Source organism: Desmodus rotundus, chromosome 1 (assembly GCF_022682495.2).
Source record: "Desmodus rotundus isolate HL8 chromosome 1, HLdesRot8A.1, whole genome shotgun sequence".
In the NCBI taxonomy this organism is placed as follows: Eukaryota; Metazoa; Chordata; class Mammalia; order Chiroptera; family Phyllostomidae; genus Desmodus; species Desmodus rotundus.
Genome location: NC_071387.1, coordinates 101316539 through 101343532, shown reverse-complemented (window position 1 = coordinate 101343532; position 26994 = coordinate 101316539). Strand labels below are relative to the sequence as shown.

The window sequence follows — 26994 nt, the reverse complement described above, 5'->3', positions numbered from 1 at the left end:
GACCACCATCACCATCACCCCCACCATTACCACCATCACCACCACCATCACCATCACCATCACCACCATCATCATCATCATCAGTAGGCAGCAACAGGAACCTGTGGCAAGGGCTGTATTCCCCAGAGGAGAAGCCTTGACCACTGCTGTTGGTCACAGGCCAAGCCTCGGTTTATCCATCCAACTCAGGAGCCCCCAGTGCTCACATGAGCAGGGAGAGGCTGGGAGCAGAAGCCTCAGGGTCAGGATTATTTGGCTGACCAGTGGTTTGCAGCTTTGCCTGAATATTAGAATTACCCAATAATTTTTTGACTTAAAAAAAATTATTTTATTGTTGTTCAAGTATAGCTGTCTGCATTTACTCCCCACCACTCCCCCCCACCCCAGCTGTCCCTCCCTCCCTCCCCTGATTCCACCCCACCTTTGTTTTGTCCATGTGTCCTTTATAGTTGTTCCTGAAAACCCTTCCCCCATTTCCTCCCATTGTCCCCTCCCGCCTTCCCTCTGGTTACTGTCAGAGTGTTCTTAATTTCAATATCTCAGGTTATATTTTGCTTGCTTGTTTGTTTTGTTGATTAGGTTCCACTTAAAGGTGAGATCATATGGTATTTGTCCCTCACCGCCTGGCTTATTTCACTTAGCATAATGCTCTCCAGTTCCACCCATGCTGTCGAAAAGGGTAGGAGCTCCTTCTTTCTCTCTGCTGAAAAATATGGAACGCTTCACGAATTTCTGTATCACCCTTGCACAGGGGCCATGCTAATCTTCTCTGTATGGTTCCAATTTTAGTGTATGTGCTGCCAAAGCGAGCATTACCCAGCCATTTTTTTTGATAAAGTGCTGATCTGGGGATATACCCTAATTCATTCAGAACCTTTGAGGAGGGGTAGAGGGATGAGTCCAAGAACCTGAGGGTTTCAGTGCTGAGAACATTGAGGCGGTTTTATCAGGTTTTACAGAGCTTCTCCAATTGTAATGTGAAAACCGATTGTTAAAATGCAGATTCGAGTTCAGTGGGTCTGGGCTGGGGCCTGAGAGTCAGCAGGACACCACCACCAGTCTCTCCCAGTGGTGCTGATGCTTTGGGTGCTACTCTCTGAGCAGCTGGGTGTAGAACCCCTCTAGGGCCAGGCAATCTCCTCTACAACTCTGGAGTTAAACGGCCTCTGCCAGTTGCGGTGTAATGTTGGGCAAGGCATTTAGTGTCTGATTCCAGTGCTCTCATCTGTAAAATAGGGAGAAGAGTAAAACTTGTTTTATAAAAGCAAGTTAGATTCAGTAAGTTAAAATAAAGCAAATTAATGTTTTCCATATAAAGTGCTTCAGCATTGCACAGATGTCTCTCACTCGCTGTACATGCGTCTTGCTGCTTAGAGTACTTGCAGTCTCCTTTGGTTACCCCAAGCTCCTGCCGTAGTTTATTTTTCCCGGAGGCTGACGGTGGGGGGATAGCTATGCAGATAAAGGAATCAGGACACATAGGTGTTCAGGGGTTAACCAGAGAAAATTTTAATGAGTAACCTTCAGCTCCCTCACTAAAGGACCACAAATTCTTATTGTACCCAGCTCTCACCTCTTCATAGCCTTTTCCCTGGGTCAGGCAGAGTCCCAGCCCTGGGAACACAGGGAAGACTAAACCTTGGTTCCTACAGTCCAGGAGCCAGGAGGGGTCTGGAGTGTGAGCCTGGAGAGAAGGTGCATGCAGGGAGGGGCGAGATACCCATGGGGAGGAGTATCCCTGTGCTTCCCTACACACACCGTGGCAAAGAAGGGCTGGACAAGGAGTATGTAGTTCTGGGTCACCCACTAGCCAGACACCTGGTGTCCTGGTTAAGTCAAAGACTTTCTCTGGACCTTCAGTTCTGAAATGTGGCTGACAGCAATGGGGGAGGTTTGGAAGCAGTCACATGTGTGAAAGTGCTTGGGGAAGTATAATATCAATCTACAAGGCTCCTTTATAATAAAAGGTGCTCAAGCTTCCCATTCTTCTGAATTTGATAGGTTGCATCTGTAGGGGCTATTGAGAATATATTTGTTCCTGCTGCCTGGAGGCTACCCCAGCTTTCGGGGCACAAGGTGCATGTGTACCCTGAGGCAGAGGGGTACTCACAAGAAGTGGCTTTTCTTTGAGGCAGAGACAGGAAGACCAGGCTAGGGCCCAGGAGAGGTGTATCTGGCTCAGCAGAGAGGGGGGGGGGAGGCTGCTTCCTCAAAAGAATCCTTATGAGTCCAGGGAGCCCAGGGATTGTCTCAGCTGCCCCAGGGCACACAGCCCCGTGGTCCCTCTCACTGTAAGCCAGCAGTGTTCCCCCATCACGAGAGCCTCCTCCTTAAACACGTCTCAGTCTGGTTGGAAGGGGGCAAAAGGGATAGGCTCTACCCTCTCTTCGGGCCCCATTTTCTAAATGAATTAAATTTGTCCCTTGACAGAGGTCTCAGTACAGACTAGGTGCCTACCTTGTTCTTTCCTGCTTTGTTCTCCCTGTGCCTCAGCTTCCTAGGCTTTATAAGGGGATCCCCTCAGAAGAGGTTGCCTAAGGCCACTGGGAAGCCCTGGCCCTTCTAGTTTTGGATATCTTTTTCTTGTCAGGCCACTTCCCCCCTAATCTAAGGTAGCAAGGCCAGCAAATGCCTGCCCTTAAGGGGACAGAGTTGGATGTGTGACTTAATAAGGCTGAGAGCCACAAGTAATCCCCTAAGTACTCTGCTGTGTAACCTAAGATTATCTGGCCTGCACACACCTGTTTGCACTCCTTTACTGATAGCAGTATAAAAAGCAGGCTGGTTAATGACTCTAGGAACTGACAGGGCATCTGTCCTATCTTGGAAAGATCTCCTAGTGAGCCAGGCTGCATGTGCCTGCATGCCCATGACAAGGCTGAGGAACGAGTGGAAGGGTTCATCCAGTTTCCACCCCTACACAGTAACTGGGACCCAGTGGGAGGCTCAGTCAGGGTCAGGGGAGGAGCTGGGGGTGGGGGTCAGCTGCTCAATCCTCCAGTGACAGACAATGGGTCTGTAACTCGCTCAGCCACGGCCTGTAAGTCTTAGGAGGCGGGCAGAGTAACACCCCCGCCCCCTGCCTGCTGTACAGAGCAGTTATGATGACCAGGGAGGGAGATGCCACTGATACCAGGTTCACACCTCGCTGCTGGAAGACAGGAGCTAGGTTGTTAGACTCTTTTGAGAAGCAAAGCGAGTGCCAACCCTGTGAAACTGACCAATCGTGTTCTAATCATTTAGAACTGCAAGTTTCTGCTTCGGGTGGCACAGAAGATGTTGGCAATTTGTTGGAGAATCATTTCTCTGCTGGAGATGCAAGTCTAGAGGAGAAGGAAAGGGCGCTTCTTGCAGAGGCGGCCCCTCGAGAGAAGAACCTGCTCCTTCACTCCCCAGATGGCAGGGAGGCTGAGAGCTCGGAAAAGACTGCCACAGGGGCCTCCACCGCTGCCCCCAGCCCAGGCTCTGACCCTGAAGCCAGCCTCTCCAATGCCTCAGCCTCAGCTCCCCCGGGGGACCCTGTGGAGCTACCAGGAGCAAACTCCCTCACTCCGGAAGGGGAGGGGGGAACTGGGGAAGAAGGGAGGCCAGAGCTCAGTTTGAGAGAGGGCCCAGAAGAGGAGGCGGAAGGACAGGCTGGGAGTGGCGTGGTCCCTGAGGAAGCCAAGGATGTCCTAGGGGAAAACCCTGCACAGGGAGCAGCTGTGGGCACTGCAGAGCCTGAAGGCACAGGGGCCTTTCCTGTGGAGGTAGAGACAGCAGGCAAGGGCATTCCAGGGCCTGATCAGGGGCCGGAAAGGCCAGTTGGAGTCATGGACGTGGACACAAAAGCCAGGGAGGGGCCTGAGGACCAGGGGGAACCCAGCCCAGCTCTGGAGACAGGGGGTGCCCAGGAGGACCACCCCCCGGAGAGCCAGGTGTCAGGGACGTTGGAGGAGGATCTGAAAGCTGCGTCTTCTGAGGAAGAGGGTGGTGGCCTCAGCAGAGGCGAGGAAGGAGGAGATCCATCCCAAGAAGAATCAGAAGAGGACAACGGCCACGGGGCTAGTTCAGAGGAAGCAGGGGACACCTCCGAGGAAGCGGGGGAACACCAGGAAGCAGCAGGAACCCCAAGCCCTGGGGACAAGGGGGCCCAGCTGAGCTTCAAGGAACCGAATCCAGGGCCTGAGGGGGACAAGGTCCCAGAGGCCGAGGCAGAGGAGCCCGTGGAGGGGCCTCAGGGTAGGGGACCCCAGAATTCCTTCAGCACTTGGGCAGCTGCATTCTTCCTGGAAGTCTTGTATGTAGTGGGTCAGGCAGGGACAGGGTGGAGTGGGAGAGCCCCAGCCAGCCTGGGTTTGCGGGGTGGAGGCCCAGTGCAGGGTATCCGGCCCAGAGGGTGGCTTCAGACTGCTCATGAGCCACTTCTTCCCACGTTGGAGGGACTCAGTGACAGGCCACACCATGGAGGGCCCAGAGAAGCCTGATCACTCTTGAGTTAGGCCCTCGGGAGCCTGCCCTTTAGGATCCATGGTACGATTTAACGCTGACCAGTGCCTTAGCCTGGAGGACAAAGAACATGGTGGCAGGGTTTGAGGCCCTGTGCAGGCCGGTGGAGAGATGTACGGGTGGGGGCATAGGTTGGGAGCCCTCCCCTGGGACCACATCACTGGGCTGACACATGGGGCCTCCCCTTGAAGACTAGGCCATACCAGGTGGGGTGAACTGGGACTGGGGTCAGGATTGCAATAAGAAATCTCTCTGGCTGTGACACTGATGTCCCGCAGTTGTCCACCTGGAGCAGCAGCAGCTGTTGATGCGGGACTGGAGAATAGGGAAGGGGGATGGCAGGCCAAAGCCATTGGGCAACATTGGGGAGGTACTGAATCCCAGGTATGGCCAGGATGCCCATGGCCACTTCCACTGAGGATGGTGGCCTGGGCCGAGAGCTGGTCTTTTAGGATGGAGACCAGCTCCAATGTGACTTCCCTGTGGTTTCCCTGCAGAATTCAGTTTCCATACTTCTCTTCAGCTGCTTGCACCATCCATAAGTGGAGGACCTGCAGTTAGCCAGCCCCTCCCCTCTCCCTGTTTTTCCTGTCCAGGGTCTGAGGTGGGACCTGAGATGCTCCACAAGACATATAGATTCTTCTCTTTTTCCATCCCTGGTAGAACTAGTCTACCTCTTTCCCATAGGCCCAAGGCCAGCCCACTTCTGATTACTTAAAATCCTTTGTGCATGCAGCCAGTTGGGTAGAAACGGTCTCCCTGGGGACCTGCAGGCAGTCCTGGGCATCGCTCGCTTGGTCAGAAGCAACAGTTGAAGCCCTCTTTCCCCAGCGGCTCCTCTCGCGTGTGCTTCATGGCAGCCTTGTAAACCTGATCACATGCTCATTTGATCAGGTCAGTTTGTTTAGAACCCCTCCCTGGCTTTCAGTGCCACTAGGACGAAGTGCAGACTCCTACGGTCCTCTGAGGCCGTGCATGCTAGCTCCTGTGCAGCGCTCCCGCCCCACCGCACGCACCCCTCACCCACTGAGGCCCAGCCGCTCTTCCTGCTATGTCACTGCTGTCTCCTCTCCCTGTCATCACCTAGTTAACTTCTCACACGATGGAGCTCAGCTCACAGGTGGCCTCTCTGGGACGTTTTCTGACCACTCCCCCCTCCTAGAACTTCTTAGGCACACTTCTTAGGCCCTCATAGCTTCTGGAATCTTCCATTCCATGGCCCCATCACTGTTTATAATTACTACATTACTTTCAAGATTATTTCTCCCCTCACCCCACTATACTGTAGGAAAACACTACAGGGTCAGGACCTGTGTCTGTTGTGGGCACCACTGTATTCCCAGCAAGAGGCTTGGTGCTTGGCACATCACAAGTGCTTATTAATCAATATTTGCTGAACACATAAAATGGATCATGGAGCTTCACAGAAGTTGAGTTTGGATTTTCACAGTCCTTCCTAGAGATGGAACTCCATTCAGTTGAACTTGGCAAGCCCTCTGTCAGCACTACGTCAAGGCCCTGCCCGTGTTGTCTGTGTTGAGAGGGGCTTAGAGCCCAGCTGGCTCTTAGCGTAGCTCTAACCCTGCTTTCTGCTTCCATCTCCAGAAGAGGCGGAGGATGTGAGTGAAGAAGCCCCACTGAGGGACCGCTCCCACATTGAGAAAACTCTGATGCTGGACGAGGACAAGCCAGCTGATGATTACTCTGGTAACCAGAGGAAGAAGGAGCCGGGCCTGGGGCTGGGGCTGGGAGAGCCTTGGGGGCTGGGGCTCTGAGGCCAGTGGACACCCCAGAGAGGAAAGCCCTAGGGGGTTTGGCAGAGGAGGCTCTGCAAGCAGTGTCCAGCACCTGGGGGCTCTGGATTGGCAGGGAGGAGGAAAGGCAATCCAACCAGCGGGACCAGGGAGAGGGTAAGAGGACGAATCCCAGTGCTGTGTCTGAGGGTGGTGCCAGCCTCTGCACTGTGGCTGGGGAGGGGCATTCATAGAGTTCATCACATTTGCTTTGACTTTTTACAGTTTATAAAGTCCTTTCATGCCCAATATTTCATTTCAGCCTCATAATAATCCAAGGCTTTCAGCGAAGCTTACTATCTCCTCTTAGCTGAGTTAGCGAAAGCTCAGAGAAGGCAGAACTTGCTATGGCACACAGCTAGAGAGGCTGCCCAAGGTGTGGGCTCTGACCCTCAGGCCCTCTTCCCCACTTTGTACCTCACACCCTGCTTCACGCCCTTTGAGGTCCCAGCCTCGTCCCTGTGAATCACTTCTCCCTGGAGTCACGCTGTTCCTGAGAAGACATTTGGGACTCTGCATCCTTCCTGGGGCACCAGGGAGTGTGGCTAGGGCCCAGGGTGGCCATCCTGTGGCCTCACTTAGTGCCGTGCCTCCTTGCCCTCTGAGCCTAAGGCCAGCAGAACTAGGGATGAGGGCAGAGAGAAGGAGATGGGGTTCTTCTCTGCAGTAGAAAGGGCCTTCAGTTAGCTGAAGGCTGACGTGGTGCTTCAGGGCACACTACTGACAAGAGGGAAGAGAGGGCTAGAGTAAAAAGAAATAGGCCAGTAGACTTTGGGGGATGGGGAGAGAATGCCTTGGGTTTAAAGACTTCTGAGGGTTGGGATGTGGACCAACCCCCTCCTTGAATGCTAATATATGGACAGTTGCCAGGCTGCAGATGTTCTCTGCTCGCCATTAGGGTGGGCTGGAGCTGCTCTGGGAAGTGGCCTAGCCCATGGTGGTCAGCAGTCTGTAGTACCCCTTACCTGATGCCCCCCTTCATCCTTCTCCATCCCCAGTGGTCCTGCAGCGGCTTCGAAAGATCTACCATTCATCCATCAAACCCCTGGAGCAGTCATACAAGTACAACGAGCTTCGGCAGCACGAGATCACAGGTACAGCTCATGTCCCAAGGTTAGGCCTGTACCTCCAACCCGTCCACGCTCCCCCATGTCTGTGAGGGCTCTGAGCTGCATGTGTGGTGGGCTCGAGGACACCAGAGTTGAACTCAGGATCCTAAGTTCTTGGAGACCTCAGTCACGTGAACCATCCTTTCATTGCAGGAGTACCTGCAACTTGCACAGGGTTTTCCAGAGAACATTTCATTTGTAAGCACGCATGCTTCAGTAGCACAGCTTTCGTTTCCAAGGGCAGTGCTGCCCGTTTCTACCCCTCACGCGCCCAAAGGCCCACATAGCTCCCTGTGCACGTCACGTTCTGATCTCGTCTTAAGTGCCCTGATGAGCCTGGAACCCTAACCACCTCCCGTTAGCTCCTCTTGGTTGGCTCCCCTCAGGTCTGGATTCTTTTAAAAATTGATTTCAGAATAATAAAATATGGTGTACTTGTTGCCAAAAAAATCCCCCAAATTCAAATAGTGTCAAATAGTATACATTGAAAAGTAAAATCCCCTTTCTTGATTTCTATTTCCTCCAGTTTCACTCCCTGAGACCCCCACTGTTATAGTTCCTCATGAGTACATTTCCCCGGCACGCACAAGCGTATGTAGGCGTCTTTTCCATTTTGTTTTACAAAGATGGGATCACATCACAAAACTCTGTGTGTATGTAGCTCCTCTTGCCCTTCTGATCCCTGTGTGGATGCATTGCACTGGAAAACCGCCTGGTGATGGAAAATGAGTGCTCGCCATTTTCCGTTTTTAAGAATATTATAAGCATTATTATAATTGTGCCATATTTCACACATGTATATTTGTATAATACATTTTTAGAAGTAGAACACTGGAAATTAAACATTTTGATAATTGCTGCCAAATTGCCTGAGGCTGTACCAATTTGTACCCAATGACAGGATATGAGGGATCTTATTCCCCCACACTAATGTCTTTTAAAACTGTAATAATGGTATCTAGTTGTTTGAATGGTGAGTGGTATTAACACATACACATTTTTGTGTTAATTGGCTATTTCTGTATTATCTCCCGTGATGCTCTTGATGGTTGTAAAGGGAATAGGGCATTTCTTCCCTATACCTTCTTCCTGCTTTCCAGAGGAAGGACCAGATGCCCAGAGAAATGCTGGGCTAACCAGGATCATATAGGGAAATGGGGGCTGTTACTCTTGCCTTTCCAAGAGAACGCTCAGTTTCATAATTATCTCTTTTGTTTCATGCAAGTCTAAGAGCCAACTATACTCTTTGGCTTCACGGGGCAAGTGCAGGTGTTGGTGTGAGGTCACAGTCTCCCAGTTGCTTCCCTGTCCTCACCCCTTGCCTGCCTCTGCAGCCCTCAGAGCTAGCAGCTTGGCCCGAGGCTGCGGGCTGCCCCAGGAATAGCGCTCAGTAGGGAGGGCGTCCTGACTCCTGACCTTACTTTCCAGGCTTGGCTGGTCTCCCCTCCTCTCCCACCAATGCTGGGACTCCACTGTGCCCTTGGGCAGTCTCCTGCACAACCTCTGCTCCTCTCTCCTCAGTGTCTCACCTGCGGCCTCCTGTATGTGCCAGTAACGCCCCCTGCTGCAGAGGGCTGAAACAGCAGCCCAGAAAAGCCTTAGTGGTGATTTGTCTCAGTGAAGGCTGAAAGTCCAGTTTCCTTTGGCGTCCCCTGCCTGGGTGGGGGTAAAATAGATTTTTTTGTAGGATTGCAGTGTTATCACTGGGAATTCCTGCCACCCCTTTAGCCTGCCTATTTCTTCCTGTCCCTGAGCCAGGGGTTGAAACACATAGAGATGCCAGAGACTCATGGGGCAGGGCCATGGTGTTACTTTTAGGCAATAAATATGTGTCTGCCACTTACAAGATACCATCTTGGTTTTCTAGGACTTGGTTCCACCTTAAAGAAAGAAAGCTAGTACATCAATAAACAAGGTGCAGAGAAAGAATACCATACTCCTCCTATAAAAAAGATGGAGAGCATGCCCTCTAATGTTGCTTATAAATGCATGGAAATATCTGAAAGAATATGTAGGGGGTGTTATGGCCTAGGCAGACTGGGGACAGGGATGTGAGACTTCTCACTGTGTGCCTTACTATACTTTGATTTTAGACCCAAGAAATTAAATAAATTAAAACAAAAAAATAAATGGAGTGCCTACTGTTTTGAGGCCTCTCTACCAGGCTCAGGGAGACAAAAAAGTCTGGAGAATTTTAGGCGCTAAATTATATAGGACTGGCCCTATGTGATTCAGGGAAGGGTTGAAAGAGCTGGGGCCTGAAAGCCAGTACAAGGGTGGTCGCATCCCGTGTCAAAAGCCTCTCCCCCTTCCCCTTCCTGACTGCTGGTTTTGTAAGCACTGGGACCCCAGCTGGAGTGGTCTGTGCGGAGTGCTCTCTCTAACATTGGGCACAGGGCCCAAGGACTCACGAATTGCCTAGTCAGTGCTTGCTCTTGGGACCTGACAAATAGGTCATGGACTTTGGAGGCTGACTGGCCCCAGACCTCAGGGTCAGGCTGAGCCTGAGGTGGGATTTCAAGAGGCACAGCTAGGGGGACGGAGTCTGGCGACAGGCAGCATCAGAGTCCAGGCTGCCCAAGATTGCGTAAGCCTCCCTCAAACCCTTTCATTTGTTACCAATCAAGATGGCAGAGTTTCTACCATTCCCCATGTGGCAGCTGTCTGCTCTCCTTTTATGAACGCTTCTCTCCCAGATCTAAACCAGGAGGCCTCATTCAGAGTGAGCTCTGCATCAGTGTCTGTTGACTTCACTTAGTGCCTCCTTCTGGTGCTAGTGTGCCGAGGATCTGTGCAAGACCCAAACGGTGTCTTCTGGTGTTTTCTTAACTGAGTGATTGCACCTGTGTAGCACGAGCTGTGCCACTGGTTGCTGCCTGCTGTCGGGTCCAGTGCAGAATTCCACAACCCAGCTAGACTGGCTGGGATGCAGCACGAAGAACTGTGTCACTCCGGTAGTGAGAACCTTTGTTAGTTCACTCCCATCTCTAACTCCTGCTGCCCACAGATGGGGAAATCACTTCTAAGCCAATGGTGTTGTTTCTGGGACCGTGGAGCGTCGGCAAATCCACCATGATAAACTACCTCCTCGGATTGGAAAACACTCGCTACCAGCTTTATACAGGTAAAAGTGAGATTTTCTTGTATGATTCTTGGTACTTCAATGTGATGTGTAGAATCACTATGAAAACATCAAAACATTTATATGTATCTTCAATATAATAATGAAAATTGCATACATTAAACTAGAAGCTACATTCCTGTTGGTAGCAGCATTATTCACAATATGTAAGAGGTGGGCAACCCAAATATCCATCAATGGATGGATGGATAAACAAAATGTGGTTCATCCATACAGTGAAGTATTTTTTAATGTACTTTAAAAAAAGATATTATTTATTTATTTTTAGAGAGGGGAAGGGAGGGAGAAAGAGAGGGAGAGAGACATCAATGTGTGGTTGGTTGCCTCTCGCGTGCCCTGCACTGGGGACCTGGCCCACAACCCAGGCATGTGCCCTGACTGGGAATCGAACCAGTGACCTTTTGGGTTGCAGGCCGGTGCTTAATCCGTGGAGCCACACCAGCCAGGGCCATACAGTGAAATATTATTCAGCCCTAGCAAGTTATAAAGTTCTGATACATGCTACAACATGGATGAAACTTGGGGGTATTATGCTCAGTGAAATAAACCAATTTGTCACATGACTCCACTTATATGAGGTCCTGAGGGTCATCCAATTCATAGAGACAGAAAGTAGAGTGGTGGTTGTTGCCAGGGGCTGGGGAAGCGGGGAACGGAGAGTTAGCATTGAATGGACATGGGTGGGTTCGGGGTGAGGAACACGTTCTGGAGACAGATGATGGTCATGGGTGGATGTGAATGTGCTTAATGCCACTGAACCATACATGTAAAATAGCTAAAATGGTAAATTTCATGTTATATATATTATCACAGTTAAAAAAGTTACTAGCTTAGCAAGCATGGTATCCGATTCTTGTGGCAAACCCTCCCTGAAATACCTTGCTTACCCACTGTACATAGTTCTCTTCCCTAAAGCTGACTGTGTTCCTGCTAACCTTGTGCCTATGTGTGCAGGCGCTGAGCCCACCACCTCTGAGTTCACGGTCCTCATGCATGGGCCCAAGCTAAAAACCATCGAGGGTATTGTCATGGCTGCTGACAGTGCCCGGTCCTTCTCACCCCTCGAGAAGTTTGGTCAGAATTTCCTGGAAAAGTTGATTGGCATCGAGGTTCCGCACAAACTTCTAGAGCGGGTCACTTTTGTGGACACACCAGGCATCATTGAGAACCGCAAGCAGCAAGAAAGAGGTAATTTAGCACTCATATCTGACATAGGGTGAGCTTTATTCTGGAAAACTGTTGTTAACAGTGGGTGGTAGACAAGCAGGGGAGAGGAAATGTGGCCAGCCTTGTCCAACACCAGGGGATGTGTTCTCTGCTTCCAGCCCCTTCTTGTTGTCACTGTGGTGTCACTTAGGTGTGGAGTACCTTGTCCTTTTACCTCCCCAAGGACTGATCTGGTAGGGAGGTGATCATTTTTTCCCAGGAGGAAACTGATGTTCTCTGTAAGTAGCTCCACAAGGTGTATGCTGGGCCTGAGCTGCCTTTGGGAGGCCCAGGCTGTCCTGGCTAATTAAGAGCCTGGACCAATTGGATCCCAGTCCAGGTGTACTTAACCTCTGGCTAACCTGGGCCTGGGTTGAACCTGACCTTTAATTCTTCCCGCTCTACCAGGCCTGCTTCAAGATAGGCTTGTAACAAAAGCCCGACTTGCCTTCAGGTGGCAGGCACTAGACTATAACACGGGCCACTGAAAATCGCCATGACTCAAGGTTATCTGCAGAGAGTGAGTCATAACGGCATTTGTAGGGTAGGTGACCGGAGATGACAGATCTCAGTTAATGGTTATCACTCCCATTTTGGTTATAACCAGACCCTGTTTTATGGCTAGTAATAATATTATCACTCATAATTATAATAGTAAATTAGCCTTTATTATGCTCAAGTACATATCAGATAATGTTATGCATTATTGGTTAATTTTGTAAAAAATTCCCAAGAGAGGTATTCCTAGTCTCCTCATTTTAGAAATAAGAAGTTGAAGGAATGAAAATATATTGAGCACATAGTATGTGGCAGTTTTAGTTAAGTGTTCTCCTATATTTGTAGCAGCACAGTGATCTTTTTACCAACGTAGGCTTCATAGTTCTTCTTGCCATTTTATAGCTGGAATGCTAAAGCTTAGAAGCATTTAGTACTCAGCTGGCCCCTGGCAAAGCCCCAGTTCCAGTCTGGGTCTTATGCCTGGACACCTCTTTCCCCTAAATGATGGATCCTCTCTTTTTAAAAAAAATTTTTATTAAAATTAAAAAATATTTCAATTACAGTTGACGTACAATATTATACTAGTTTTAGGTATACAAAATAGTGGTTAGATGTTTATATAACTAACAAAGCAATCACCCCAATAACTCTAGTACTGATGGATGCTCTCTTTCACATCCTTCTCATTCCCTGACTTCTTTCCTTCGACATCTTCACCACTGCCCCAGATCCTTTTATTATTATTTTTAAAAGATTTTATTTGTTTACTTTTAGAGAGGGGAAGGGAAGGAAACATCAGTGTGTGGTTGCCTCTCAAGTGCCCCGCACTAGGGACCTGGCCCACAAACCAGGCACCTGCCATAGACTGAGAATGGGACCAGTGACCCTTTGGTTCACAGGCCAGCACTCAATCCACTGAGCCACACCAGCCAGGCTGCCCCAGATATTTTTAGACAGTAGGAAAAATCTCCATTTCAAAAAAGCATGTTGGTCCCCTGGAGCCTTGGATTCCATTTAGATTAAAGCAAAGATCAGGCTGCTCTTGGTTGAAGGTTGACAATGGCCAGGAGATATGCAGTTAATTCTTTAAAAGTGTTTAGAAGACCAGAAAATCTTTAATGCGGTTATTTTCTTCAACCTGTGGGGTGGTTTGGTTCTGGCAAGAGGCATAAGGGGCTTGAGGTAATGTGTGCTCAGCCTGACTTCTCACTCTCTCTCCCCAAGGTTACCCCTTCAACGATGTGTGCCAATGGTTCATTGACAGAGCTGACCTCATCTTTGTCGTCTTTGACCCAACCAAACTGGATGTGGGTCTGGAGCTGGAGATGCTATTCCGCCAGCTGAAGGGGCGGGAATCCCAGATAAGGATCATCTTGAACAAGGCCGACAACTTGGCCACACAGATGCTCATGCGGGTCTACGGGGCTCTCTTCTGGAGCTTGGCCCCACTCATCAACGTCACCGAACCTCCAAGGGTCTACGTCAGCTCCTTCTGGCCACAAGACTACAAGCCCGATACCCACCGGGAACTGTTTCTCAAGGAAGAGATCTCCCTCCTGGAAGACCTGAACCAGGTGATTGAGAACAGGTTGGAGAACAAGATTGCCTTCATCCGCCAGCATGCCATCCGCGTCCGCATCCATGCCCTCTTGGTCGACCGCTATCTGCAGACATACAAGGATAAAATGACCTTCTTCAGTGATGGAGAGCTGGTCTTTAAGGACATTGTGGAAGATCCTGATAAATTCTATATCTTCAAGACCATCCTGGCAAAGACCAACGTCAGCAAATTTGACCTTCCTAACCGTGAGGCCTACAAGGACTTCTTTGGTATCAACCCCATTTCTAGTTTCAAGCTCCTGTCCCAGCAGTGTTCTTACATGGGGGGCTGCTTTCTGGAGAAGATTGAGCGGGCCATCACCCATGAGCTCCCAGGCCTCCTGGGAAGTCTGGGGTTGGGGAAGAATCCAGGTGCTCTCAACTGTGACAAAACAGGGTGTGGTGAAACCCCAAAGAATCGCTATAGGAAACACTAGGTTGTTGTGTGGCCATTTTCGGGTTCCTGTTGGTGAATGAGCTTGTGTCCTAACTGTCTGAGAAGTCCTGGTTTATTAGCCCTTTGAGCCACACTGGCAAGAGTCACATTGGAGATTTGGGAGTTGAGGCCAGTGGTAGGGGAAAGTGTGGGTCGAGGGAGGAGAGCGGAAACTGTGAACTATAGTGTGCTTGTCTCATTGCTTCAGTTAGGGGGCCTGACTGAGGCAAGTTAGGCCACACTTGCTTTTCCTGGGTCCTATCTTGGAGGGACAAAGAGCAGCTAAATTTTAGTGTCTACTGAATTAATGAGCATTAAATAAGCTAAAAGCAGGTGAAGTCCTTTTCCCCTATAAGCTGAGAAAAGAGAAGACTTGAGTTCTGTAGGGCTGCTCAGGTCCATTGTGGCCGCCTTCCACATGCAGTCTTCTGTTTGTCCCCCAGCCCTCAGCTGTCTCCTAAACTTGGGTTGACTTCAACAAGGGACAGTCTCTTGGGCCTGAATCAACCTGGGTTTTGAGCCTACCCCCAGGCTCTCTTCCCTGTTTCCTCAAGGGGTGGGGGGAATGGGTTAGGATACCAGAACACTAAGAAAAAATGAGTTCCCCTGCTAAGACAAGGATCTGCCTCCCCCATGCCATTTCTCTGACGTGGTCCTCTAAGCCAACTGGGAAGCTGGGGTCCCTTTATTTGCCCAAAGAGGAGGGTCAGTGTTCTGTGTATTCAGGTAATTCACTGGAAGTGACTTCAGTGGCAGTACTGGAAGGGCTCAGAGGGTTAATTGGTTTGCAGTGTGTCTTTGTCTATTGCATGTCTTGGAAAACTTGGACCCCAAAGGCACTGGGTTTCAGAAGGGACAATGGAGACCTTGCTCCTTTTCATTGGGGACTTCTCTGGGCAGCCCGTCTCTCCAAATGTAGGAGGAGGCTGTTTCCACCACTTCTCTTTGGAGGCATTCAGCAGAAGAGTCGTTCCTTCCTGGTTTTCATCAATGTGGTTTTTCCTTTCCCTTCTTCTCCATTCCCTGATGTGCCAACATTCAAAACTCACAGGAGTCAGAACCAGCACCAGCCACTCAGTGTCAGTGGCAACCAAGGCTTAACCTTCAGTTTCCTACATGAACTTGATGCTGATACCCACTGGAGGCACCGCAGGAAAGCCTGGGCCTTCAAATACCAATAAGTGTGGATATGTGTGTATTATGTTGTCCAAGAGAGATTAGGGAGATAACAAATGCCAGAGGGCATAGTGAAAGAACTTGTGAGAGTCCTGCCTGGCTGGTGTGTCACCCTGCAGGGCAGCGAGGGACAGAGGATGGGGGAAGGACCCTGGAAGGACGAAGCCATTTGACAGGAAGTGGGTGAGTGAAGAGTCTGTGCAAATCCTGGAGACCTGGCCCAGGGCTGCCCTCAAGGCCACCTGCCTACTGAGCCTCTCTTGGGAGCTTTACCAGGAGGCGGGTCAGGACCTGCCAGCATCAGGAAGCCATCTTGGGACAGAAGGAAAGTGAAGGTGAGGCAGAGGGAGAGCACTCATGATTAGGCAGTGGAAGTAAATTGGCAATCAGATTAGGTCCATGCGGAGAACTGCAACTTTGGAATTCCTGTTTCTCAGAATTATTAGCACTGTGGTGCGTGCTGCAAAAGAGGCTGCTACTTTTGGTTTTGTGGAGGACCTGGAACCTCCCACAAGCAAGCCAGAGGTCCCAAAGCCTCCAGGACATTGTTTCTAAGGACAGAACCAACCAGAAAAGAAAAAGAGTCTGCTAGGGGTGTCCAAGGAGCCTGGTGACAGGGCCTGATGATCTGCTTTTCGTCTCATCAAGAACCAACCCTTCGTCTCTCTGTCATTTACCCTCTCGAGAGTCTGCCCTCTCACCTTGCTCCTTAATGCCCCCTAATGCACTCGAGCTCCTCTTGGCATATCTGTGTTTCTCAATTCAGTAGGGGAAATAAAATGTACAGAACTGTATGGGCATTGTCATAGCTGCCGATGTCACCAATTGCTTTGGAGGAAGAAGGTGGAATAAGGCCGATACATTCACACAATATTTATATTTTCAGGAGGTGACATTATCAGTGTGATTCTCCCCCTTTTCTTTTATCTACCCATTTTCCTTTTCTTACTCCTGTTCCTCTGCTCACTCCTTGACTTACCCTTTTTCTAACTGCCCGCACGCTTGTCCGTCAGTCAGCTTGGACTTTAAGAGCTGTTTGGTGCCCCACTGTGTGGAAGTGGATTTTAAGCAGAATTTTGACTTTTTTAGGGGTGGGTGGATGGGTGGGTTGAGAGCTGGGAGAAATTTAGGATCCAGAGATCTCTCAAGAGGAGTACCTGTAACTATTTGTGCCTAAACAGTTGCTGTTTCTCTCCAAAGTGGAACCCTTCCGGTGTTCTTTCCATTCTGATTTCATCAGGGAGAAAGTCTCAATAAAGTTCCAATCTCTCTTTAACACCTTGTACCTTGATTATATCCAAGCAGTTCAATCTCTTTATCTCCTTTCATATCTAGTACAGTGTACTAATTTTTGTTAAGACCTTTTTAGAGGAGTTTTAGGTTCACAGCAAAATTGAGAGGAAGGCAGAGATTTCCTATATACCGCCCCCCACGCACAGCCTCCCCCACCATCAACACCCCCACAGAGTAGGACATTTGTTACAGTCCATGAACCTGCATTGCCCCGTCATTGTCACTCAAAGTCCAGAGTTTGCATTAGGGTTCACTCCAGATGGTGTACATTCTGTGGGTTTGGACAAACGTGTAAGGGCGTGTATCCTCCATTATAGTGTCGCACAGAGTAGTTTCACTGTCCCGAAAACCCCTGCGCTCCACCTGTTCATTCCTCCTGTCTGCTCCCACCTCCATATACTAATTTTTAAGGTCTTGGGGATAGATTGAAAATTTACAATTGGCTCCCTTTGCCCCTCCCTGCTTTCTTTTTTTTACAGGACAAGGAACAGTTTATTCTCACAGCCAAGCCTCTGAAAGCAGCAGAGGCAGCCCCCTCCCAGCTCCGGCCCTCCCCTCTTGGTATGGCAGCTGCAGGTGGGCCGGGTCAGGAGCCAGGGTGACAGCAAGGGCAGCAGCCCCTGCCCCCTCCCACCACCTGCCATGGAAGCCCTGGAAGCCTCGGAAGCTGGGTTGGCCACAGAGCGCAGTGGGCGGCAGCAGCAGATTATGGCGGGGGACAGAGAGCGGTAGTTGGGCTGGCTGATTCCCATCCCCTGATGGGTGGTGGTTGGTGAGGGCCTGGGGGGCCGGGGCCTGACTGTGAGGTGGAGCCATCTGGAGAAGCTCAGTTGGCTGTGAAGATGTGGCTGGAAATGTCATCCAGGAGGCAGCCAGTCGAAGTTGGGCAGCAGGTTTTCCTCGGTGACAGAGCTGTAGCCCTGTATGCACAGTGGTGCACAGTGGTGGCTGCAGATGGAGTCCAGCTCCAGGGCCTCGTGTGTGATGTTAGAAGACAGTGCTCCAGACAGGTCCTGCTTGTTAACAAAGGTGAGGAGAGTGGCTCCAGCTAGGCACTCTTCCATCAGCAGGCTCTGGAGCTCCCGCTGGCAGCCCTGCATGCGCTGGAGGTGGGTGCTGTCCACCACCCAGGTGAGGCCGGCAGTGCTCTCAAAGTAGTTCCACCAGTAGGGGTGCTGGGACTTCTGGCTGCCAACATCCCAGAGGTTCAGCTTGAATCCCTGGGGCTCCAAGGTCTTGATGTTGAAGCCGAGTGTCAGGGAGATGGTGTTGATGGTTTCCCCATTGAACTTCCTTTAAAAATATATATATTTTATTTATTTATTTATTTATTAGAGAAAGGGGAAGGGAGGGAGAAACAGAGGGAGGGAAACATCAATGTGTGGTTGCCTCTCACGTGCCCCCGACTGGGGACCTGGCCTGTAACCCAGGCAGGTGCCCTGACTGGGATTCGAACTGGCGACCCTTTGGTTCACAGGTTGGCGCTCAATCCACTGAGCTACACCAGCCAGAGCCCCATTGAACTTCTTGAGAACAGTTGCCTTGCCAGCGTTGTCCAGGTCAAGCATGAGCAGCTGTAACTCTCGCTCTTTCTGCATCACCTTCTTCTTCAGGATGGTCAGAAGGCCCATGTTCCCAAAGCCCCCTCCCTGTAGCCGTTTCTTCCCAGTCCTGAGATCTGCCTTCTTTTCAAGCCTCCCAGTGTCAAAGACGACGTGTTCCCTCAGTTGGCTATGAAACTAAGGCCAGCTGTTGTATAATGAATGGTAAGCTTGAAGAAACACTCTCCTGAATTTGTCATTCTTCCTGGTCTCTGTGGCAATTGCCCATTAATAGGAGTTATTGAAATCTATTCCAAATCTCTCACAGAGGCAGCTCAGGCTGTCACACCATTTGGTCCATGCCCCTAGCCATGCGGCTACCCACTTGTGGAGGGAGGGTCTGCCCTGAACGTAAGGATGGCTCCTCCCCTTGGCCTCTGTAGGAAGTGGTGCCTCCATAGCATAACCTGGGCCCCCTGCCCATTCTTGTCTTTAAAGAAACCTGAACTTGTCTTTGTCTCCCCAAGCCTGTGCCCTTCAGAGCAGATATCCTTTATTTTGAAGTTTTACTTCTGGGTTCCTCCTGAGGATATTACTTCCAATCCCCACCCTACCTCCCCTTCCCCCACACACTTGAGAGCATGTTTCTGAAAAGGATAAGAACTGGGCCCTGGGAGCTGGTGGGACATTGGACCACCATGCCAGAGAAGATGCCAGATTCAGTGGCATGGCCACCTGCCCTGGGCTTTCCTGTTAGGAGAGGCTGTTCTTAGGGCCTGATGAGGAGGGCAGTGCAGTTCATTTCCTCCCTCGCCCTTGTTCTCATGTTTGGGGTCCACGGTCCACAGTCTGAGCAACAGAGCAAGCTGACCTGAGACCACTGTCGCCCACCCACCCCTGCCCAGTTCACCTCTCCTACCAGGAGACATGACGGCAACCAGCATTTTCCCATGACCAGGAGACACGTGGAGCTTTTCCCTGGAAGGGAAAGGTAGGTTAGATCTATTTTGAGGATAAATATTTTTTAAAAAAGTATAAGGAAAAAAGTAAACGAGAGCAGAGACACGAGTTTGCCTGTAGCAAAGGTGTGTTCAACAGATTCTGAGGAATTCCCTGTGCCCACCTCTCATCCAAAGGATAAAAGAACAAGTATAAATGGGCATTTTCTTTGTCTGCCTGCACTGTGGAACATGCTCTTTGTTTTCGCAGAATGTCAGTGGGGAAAGGAACCAACTTCTAGAATACTCCTTTGTGCCAGGAACTGGGCTGTAGATCTACAGACATTACCTCGTGTATACCTTAACTGTTATGCCCCAGGCCACACGTTGAGTGCATTATGCCCTGTGATCCTCTCAAGGACCCCCTAGGGAGGGAGCCATCCAGCACTGACAAGAGCACAGTCACATTGCTTGGGATTCGTCCTGGGCTCCACCGCTTACTAGCTGGGCAGCCTTAGACAAATGGCTTAATGTTTCTGTGATTCCGTCTCCTTATCCAGAAAATGGAGATGTTAATTATCTTCTCAAGAGGTTGTTGTCAGGATCAACTGACTTAATATATGCAACATGCTTGAAATAGTTCACAGCCCGGACGAAGCATTCAGTAATGTCATTACTGTTGTTCATATTTTGCTGATGAGGAGACTGATGGTCAGAGTGGTTGAGATGATGGTAAGTGTAAGTGGGAGGGTCGAAATTCTAGCTGCTGCCCAACTCTCCACCCAGGTCATACTAGGTTACTTGCCTAGGGTCACATTAGGTGACACTGGTCTCCCTGATCCCAAATCCTTTTCCCTCCTTTACATAAACTGGCAAAAATTTAGAGCTGCCTGATTTTTGAAATAGTCGCTCAGCACCTTAAAACTGTCAGTACCTACATTTAAATAATTTAAAAGTAATTTTCTTTAGAAATGTTCCCCCTGGCTGGTGTGGCTCAGTGGATTGAGTGCCAGCCTGAGAGCCAAAGTGTTGCTGGTTCAATTCCCAGTCAGGGCACATGCCTGGGTTGTGGACCAGGTTCCCAGTTGGGGGCACATGAGAGGCAACCACACATTGATGTTTCTCTCCCTCTCTTTCTATCTCCCTTCCCTTCTCTCTAAAAATAAATTTAAAAAAATAGAAATGTTACTGAGGATTATTTCCTGAACAAAAAATTATCAAAATTAAAAAAATCACAACTCCATTCCACATTTGGTTTTCACCACAATCATCTAAATAGGTGTATATGTATATATATATATATATATATATATATATATATGCATACATATATATATATACAATATTAATCCAAATTGAAGGGGAGGAAACTATATCTCCAGAGAAATTGTTCAAGTTCATTTAGCCGGTACATGACAAATCAAACTAAAAGGCCAATTTTCTACCCATCTCACTATTTCTAAATTCAGTCACATTGATTTGTGTTAATCTGGAGCCTAGGCCAGTACATTTTTCTGACACACTAAAAAGAGTGATTTTGTATTTGTGAAGAGTGCAAAACTATGTTTTTGACATACTACTATTTTCTCCAAACTTCTGGATTTTATTTTCCCCACCACACCTTCAAAAGGTTTGGAATTTTTACATATTTATTCAGGCATAGTCTCTGTCCTCGGGGAGCAAACGGTGCAGTTAGGGATATAAGGTTTGGAACCGGAGTGATCAGGGAAGTCCTCAGGGATAAGGGACCACAATTTCCAAATCATAAGTCGAATCCATGGTCTGGCAGAGGATTTTCTTTCTCATTCGCAAATGTAATTATCTGAGAAGATTGACCAATGCATATAGACTGTTACATTTATTTAAACATTTACTTTGATTATTTTTGTTGAGGAGAATCCACTTAACATAATATCAGGACTCTTCTGAGAATACTGGCATCCGGGGGTTACCAAGCTTGGGAAGGGGGTAGAAGTCTGGCTACACTTCAAGGATGGGCAGAGTTGGAAGGTCAGAGACCAGGGGGGCGGATCCTGGGGGAAGATCAAGGGCCCGAGACTCAGAGAAAGGAAGACCTGTGTGTGTGGCAGTTGAGTGATGGAGGTAAGATGAGATAAGTTGGGGAAAATGGAAGCCCAAGGAGTCTGGGGTCCAGGCCACTGCAAATTTCTGAAAGGAGAGGACCATGAAAAAGCACGGAAAGATCTGGCAGCCCTGAGGCTGACTGGAGAGGTGATGGCTTGGCACCAAGGAGCCTATCTTGGCAACGCTGAGTGCCCCTTGGGCAGTGCCCCTCAGATCCATGGTCTGCGGCCTGCTGGGTAAGGGGCACTGGATTTCTGTCCTGCCCACTCAGAGGAGCTGGGAACCAACTGCTGGAGCCCCTTAAGGAGGTGGTGGGAAGAAACCCACCCTATTAGTCTGGCTCCACTGTTGGGCCCTGGACCCCCACCAGCCCTGGGCAGACCCAAATCTGTGTCTCTTCTCTGGGACCCCTGTGACATTTTGGTCACTCTAACCAGGATGACCAGGGACAGCGCACAGGAGGACATGCAGGCCCGTGTGCCCAGAGCCAGGTGAGGATGTGGGGCTGCTCCTGGCCCCCCAGCCCCAGGTCTGCAATCCTCCGGGGAACTCGGGCTCCCCGCAGGGGCGGGGGCGGCACCCTGCGCGGGCGGGGTCCCCCTGGCTCTCGTCCTCACTGCGGCTGGAGGACCTCAGCCTTCCCCGATGAACCCTCTCGCCTTCAAGGGGAAATCGAGGCTGCGCGCAGGGCGGTTCTCTGCCAGAGCCCGGAGGGCGGGGGAATCCGGGGCTCGGCGGAGTTTGGACTCGTCCCTCCGCCCCGCCCCCCCAAGCCGGAAGGCGGGTTCTGAGCGGGAGTCGTCAGCCTGACCCCGCCGGCCCAGCGATCGCCACGGCCACGGCCAGTCCCCGCAGGGTCTGGCCCGCGGGAGCCCACCCCTCGCGTGCGCCTCCACTCGCGGCCGCCGGCCAGCCCAAGCCCCTCCAGGGCCGCGCGCGCCTCTGGAGTCACGCGTGGGGACTCACGCATGCGCAGCCTCAGCTGTGGCGGGCTCGGCGGAGCTGAGTGACTGACCGCGGGGCGAGGCGGGGCGGGGGGCGGTGTGGCTCCCTTCCCGCGGGGCTCCAGAGCTCCAGTCCGCGGGGGCGGGGGGGGGGGGGGGTCGGAAGTTTCGATTCGGACCGTGAAAGGCCTTGAACTTGCTCACTGTCGTTGTGGTGTGAGGCCACAGCTCTCCGGAGGCATTTGGGGGAACGCGAAGAATGCCAAAGACAAATCGGGGCTGGCGGTTACGGTGTTGTGGTTTTCACCGGCGGCCAGCCCTCAGGTAAAACAGGAACTGAGAATTTTCAGAGGTTACTCTCCCCCCCTTACCTCTTCGGAAACTCAGCAACTGGAATCCAGACTGCCCTCCCCTCTTGCTCTTTAGGACAGAAACCCAGCCCTACCTTGCCCACTCTCCCCTACTGCTGGGTGCTGGTCCGTGGGAAAGCACTCAGGGGAGCTGAGACTCCAGAAGAAGGGGACAGGAAAGGCGATGTTCTCATTAGAATATCTTTGTGGCTCCTGGAGTTCCCTGAGTCACCCATTTCGGAAGCTACAAAGAACTTCAGAGGTTCTGTAATATCTCATCAAGTGGTTCTTAGCCTCCACTGAAACGTATCTATCTAGTGACAGGGACATGTGCAGGGCGTTTGGGGTCTTCTGACAAGATGCTGGCTTCAGTGGCCCCCTCTGTCCTGCTCAGCACCTGTGAGATGACATCATTTCCCTTTGCAAACCTGTGGAGAAAGCACTGGCATCAAGTGCTTGTGCCCCTGTTTTCCTGCTTGGACCCCCTGCACCCCCACTTCCCACACTAGAACCCAGGAAGGGACCTCCCTGGTAAAACCGGGGTTGACCAGTTGGTTAGTGAAAGTAATGGGAATTTAATCTCCTGGGTTTTCTTGGCGGTTGCTTTGCATTAGAGTTCATTTGGGCATCAGGTACCCTGGTAGCCTGAGGAAAAGGAAATTCCTTGGAAAGGAGTTAGGTGATTCCTGGGGAGGAGTGAGCCTGAGAGGGGTTTGGGGAAAGCTGCTTAGCTGGCTAGCCTCCCCTCTGCACTAGGAAGCTTTATTCGCTTCTAAGCGTCCTTTTCCTGAGTTGAATTTAACAGGACACCTGGTAATGGCAGGGAATTGTAGCACAAAAGAGCCATGCGGTTCAACTCACTCTTTTTAAACAAGAGGAAGCTGATGCCTAGAAAAAGAAAGAGATTGGCCCAGGGCCGCAGAGCCAGCTAGTGGCAGAGATGGGACTTGAATTCAGGTCTCCTGAATCCCAGGCTTGTTGTTATTCTCCTATACCATGTATGTTAGGGGCCAGCAAAAACCAGACGGCACATTTCAGTTGGGTAATTTGAGATAGGGTGTAGGGAAACAATATGGATAGTGAAATATTCTGGCGCTAGTAACTGGGGGGTCTTACCATTTCTGTGTCTGGAGGCAGAGAGGCAGTATGGAGGGTCCTCTTCTAGAGCTGGGACTTTAGTGCAGGGTAATGAAGTGCAGACCAAGGGTACCCTGAAAATAAGAGCATATTCCCGACAGCCCTTGGTTGGGGGAAGGGAGAAGTGCATGATGCACGGAGTTTAAGATACTTTGCATAACAACGGCAAGTTAATAGTTATGCCTTGGCTGAAGGGAAGCAGACTGCCACCCAGGGTGAACGTGACTCTAAGAGCAACTCTAAGAGTATGTAGTGACTCATGACATAGCCAGGGGAGGCAGATGCCCCTGTGTCTTGGGGAACTCTTGCTCTGACTACAGATGGCAGCTGAAAGAAGGTAAAATATATGAGGGAATTGGCAAAAGTGGCACATCATAGGAGGGGCAGGTTATGAGGTCACATAGGAAGTTCTGGGCTGAGCATTTAAAATAAAGATGGGCTCAAAGAGAGGAGGGCGGGTCTGCCGTGAGGTCTGGCGTGTAAGGAGACGCCACCAGGTCTGGAGTAAGAAAGAGGAGGCCTGCTGGGAAGCCGGCCTGGAGAGACAGCGGCAGAGCTGATGGAGTGTGTGGGGACCCGCCTAGCCATCTGGATTCATGAGAAGTACTTGGAGCCGAACTGTGACTGGGAATGCTGATCTGCAGACTTCTGCTTTTATGAAAGATGGTACCTCTGACTGGCTTATTTTGAAACTGCCCTGGTTTGGCAAAGAGAGGCAGGACTATGTGGTTTTGGATGTTTTAAAGGGAGTGGGACTTAACAGCAGAAATCTGCCATTATTCTAAACATGTATAACCTTTAAGTAAACAACACCTTTCTTTTTTCACCAAACTCTTGTACTGGGAGTCACGCTTCTTGGTGGTGGGCAGTCGAACACCACAGGTGTTCCAGAACAGCATAGCGGGGACCCTGTAACAAAAGGGCTCAGGAACACAGGTGAGGGCACAAAAACCTCTTCACTTTCTCCTTTCCGATGTGTCAAGGCACCTCAGGGACCGAACCCAATGGAAAGTCAGAGGGCAAGGGGAGTCTTAATTAGTCCATATAGGTCAATTCTAGAGAACAACGCAGGGTGGAAAATGAAGAACGTACTTGGAGGGGCAAATGAAAGATGTGCAGCATAACGTGCACCCTTACTTCTACTCGTATAACAAGGATTTACGTTCTTGAGTATTTAATATGTGTCAGGTATGTCCATTATCTCGCTGCATCTTCCCATAAAATGGTTTTCTCCATGAGAGGGACTAGTCAAACTTGAGAATGGAGATACGAACGACTAAGCTGCCACCTGCCTCTCTGGGATCTTATTTTGTGGATAGTAGTTCCTTTGTGGATGTTTGTGGAGTGAATGATTGAACGAACGAGGAACAAACCCAAACAGGATTCGATGGTAAATCTCCCTGAACATGCTTAGCGGTGCCTTTTCTCCATGGACTGAGAAGCTCAGCTGTGGAGTCTGGAGGCTCTCCACAGAGGTGACTCCCATGCCTATTGGTATCTCTCCTGCTTGTTTGTAATAGGCCAGGTCATTCAGGTTAAAAGAGTGGATACATAGATGTGATTTTTAAAAACTTTGGACTTCTTGGTTTTTCTAGTGGAGGATAGCTTTTAGAATTAAACATTTTCTCTCTGAAGCCACCCCCTGATTTCTGATGCCCCCACAGTCTGGGCAGGGGCCCAGGGTGTTGCCTCTCTTCCCTGTTCAACTCCACACTGCTCCACCCACAAGCTCAGTTCTGCTATTTGCATCGCTGGTGCAGCTCCTGGAACACAGCGTTCTTCAGGGATGAACCAATGACTAGTATGGTGGAAAGTCTGACCAGCACTTCTAAAACGGCCTGCTGTGCAGCAGAAGCCTCAGCTTAAAGGCATTGGGCTCTTTCCTCCATACTTTCTCTTCCTTCGCTGTCTCCTCTCTTCAGAATCCCCTTTTATTGGCCTCTTCCTAGAGGGTCCCACAAAAATCTTTCATTTGTTCTTTATCATTCCAGGCCCTCAAGCATGGAAAGGAACCTAATGATCACACGCTGTGTGCTCAACAGTGTGCTCGATGCTTCATATCCGTTATTCATTTCATAGTCATCTAGTAGGTAGGAACCTGTGAGACAGGCCAGTAAGCCAGGACAAGCAGAATAGGGAATCTGAGACAGACGGCTGAACAGACTGGCCAAGCAATTTATAGCCAGATACAGGAGGTCACCTCCTTAGAGATAACATCTAGGCCTCAGTTGTGTTTCAGCTCCAGGCCCAGAAAAGCAGCAAAGCCAGGTGGGCGATGACAGGAGCAGCTGCAATGACTGATCACTGGACACCATGACCCTGAAAGGGCACACCTGGAAAACTGATGAATATCCTGTTGAAACCCTCCCCTGAGACCTGCACTGAAATTCCCCCTGGCAAGTGAGAGATGGAAGCCTCAAGACAAAGGACCCAGAACGCTCTCTCCCTCTGGGGAGCAGTGGTGCCATTCCCTTGCCCTTCTTTTTATCTTTCTTCTTTCCTCAGAGGCACGCATCTCCTGGACTAGAGTCCCCACGAGGCTTACAACCAGGACAGCAATGGGCAGCGGCAGTTTGTCCCAGGCAAATCCTCTGAACCTGTCCTCAAGACCCCTTTTCTCTGACTTCCCAGTGAGCTACAGCCACACAGCCCAGGTTCTCCTGTTGCTTCTATGCTGAGCCCTTCCTTATTTCACTGTTCCCAGCTGTAATAAACATACCCTAGCAGTTACCTGAAGTTGTGTTGTGAAACCTTTCCTACTCAAAGTCAAGAACCCACACACTGCCATGTGGCCCTAGGCAGACCCGATCAGGGCCAGTCCCCTGTCCAGTAACACTTGCAGATGAAAAAAACAAGACTTCTGTTTAGGTAACTTGTCCCCATTACAGAATTCGGATCTAACTCCAAGGCCCATCCCAGTACACTTCTCACCTAGAATAAACTCTACTGCTCTAGTCTTTGCATTTCTTTTGTCCTTTTGCTATTCGGAGGCTTTTTCTTATGCAATTGCCTGTGTCCCTGGGGCTTGGGTATGTCAAATATACTGTTTAAGTATACCCTTGTGATTTCCATGTGGATTTGCCTAATATTTGATTCTGTCCATAGTCCAAGTATCCGCCTTTAGTCTTTTGTTGATGATGTCTCTTCCATCAGGAAGGCCATTTTACCTATTTCTGAATGGGTACATCCAACCCATTCTCTCTCTCTCTCTCTCATCCTCATCGAAGGAGAGAGGGGAAGTAAGGGGGAGAGAGAGGGA

The 26994-nt window shown here is 50.1% G+C and overlaps 2 protein-coding genes and 1 non-coding gene across 6 annotated transcripts in view; 1 reads left to right on the top strand and 2 right to left on the bottom strand.

Annotated features, from left to right (window-relative positions):
- Positions 1 to 16723, top strand: part of SRL (sarcalumenin) — a 54894-nt gene extending 38171 nt beyond the window's left edge. For 2 of the 3 annotated variants that reach the window (XM_045189813.2, XM_045189814.3), the window contains 5 exons: positions 6094 to 6195; positions 7280 to 7375; positions 10398 to 10514; positions 11487 to 11720; positions 13461 to 16723. In XM_045189813.2, the coding sequence (XP_045045748.2) occupies positions 6094 to 6195; positions 7280 to 7375; positions 10398 to 10514; positions 11487 to 11720; positions 13461 to 14272 (1361 nt within the window). In that variant the 3' untranslated portion in view covers positions 14273 to 16723. Of the gene's footprint in view, positions 1 to 3243; positions 4222 to 6093; positions 6196 to 7279; positions 7376 to 10397; positions 10515 to 11486; positions 11721 to 13460 lie in introns of all 3 variants that reach the window. The other variant, XM_024553394.4, reaches the window with a different exon arrangement.
- On the bottom strand, positions 707 to 813 carry LOC112298510 (U6 spliceosomal RNA). Its single transcript, XR_002974149.2, has one exon. It is a non-coding gene; the product is annotated as a U6 spliceosomal RNA (small nuclear RNA).
- Positions 16724 to 17597: 874 nt separating the features above from the next.
- Positions 17598 to 18376, bottom strand: LOC112298504 (ADP-ribosylation factor-like protein 2). Of its 2 annotated transcripts, XM_024553460.3 has the most exons (3): positions 18265 to 18376; positions 17790 to 18033; positions 17598 to 17714 (listed from the first exon to the last, which is right to left on the bottom strand). In XM_024553460.3, the coding sequence occupies exons 1-3, from the start codon at positions 18369 to 18371 to the stop codon at positions 17598 to 17600; spliced, it is 468 nt and encodes a 155-aa protein (XP_024409228.2). In that variant the 5' UTR covers positions 18372 to 18376. The 2 variants fall into 2 exon arrangements, with proteins under 2 accessions (XP_024409228.2, XP_024409227.2); XM_024553459.3 differs by having other exon boundaries at positions 17598 to 18033.
- Between the last annotated feature and the right edge of the window lie 8618 nt (positions 18377 to 26994).

Bases quoted from the DNA above. Each gene is read 5' to 3' on its own strand.
- LOC112298504 (XM_024553459.3), bottom strand. From the start codon at position 18,371: ATGGGCCTTCTGACCATCCTGAAGAAGAAGGTGATGCAGAAAGAGCGA. The intron at 18,034-18,264 runs GTTCAATGGGGC...ATATTTTTAAAG, and splicing joins AAGGCAACTGTTCTCAAGAA to GAAGTTCAATGGGGAAACCA.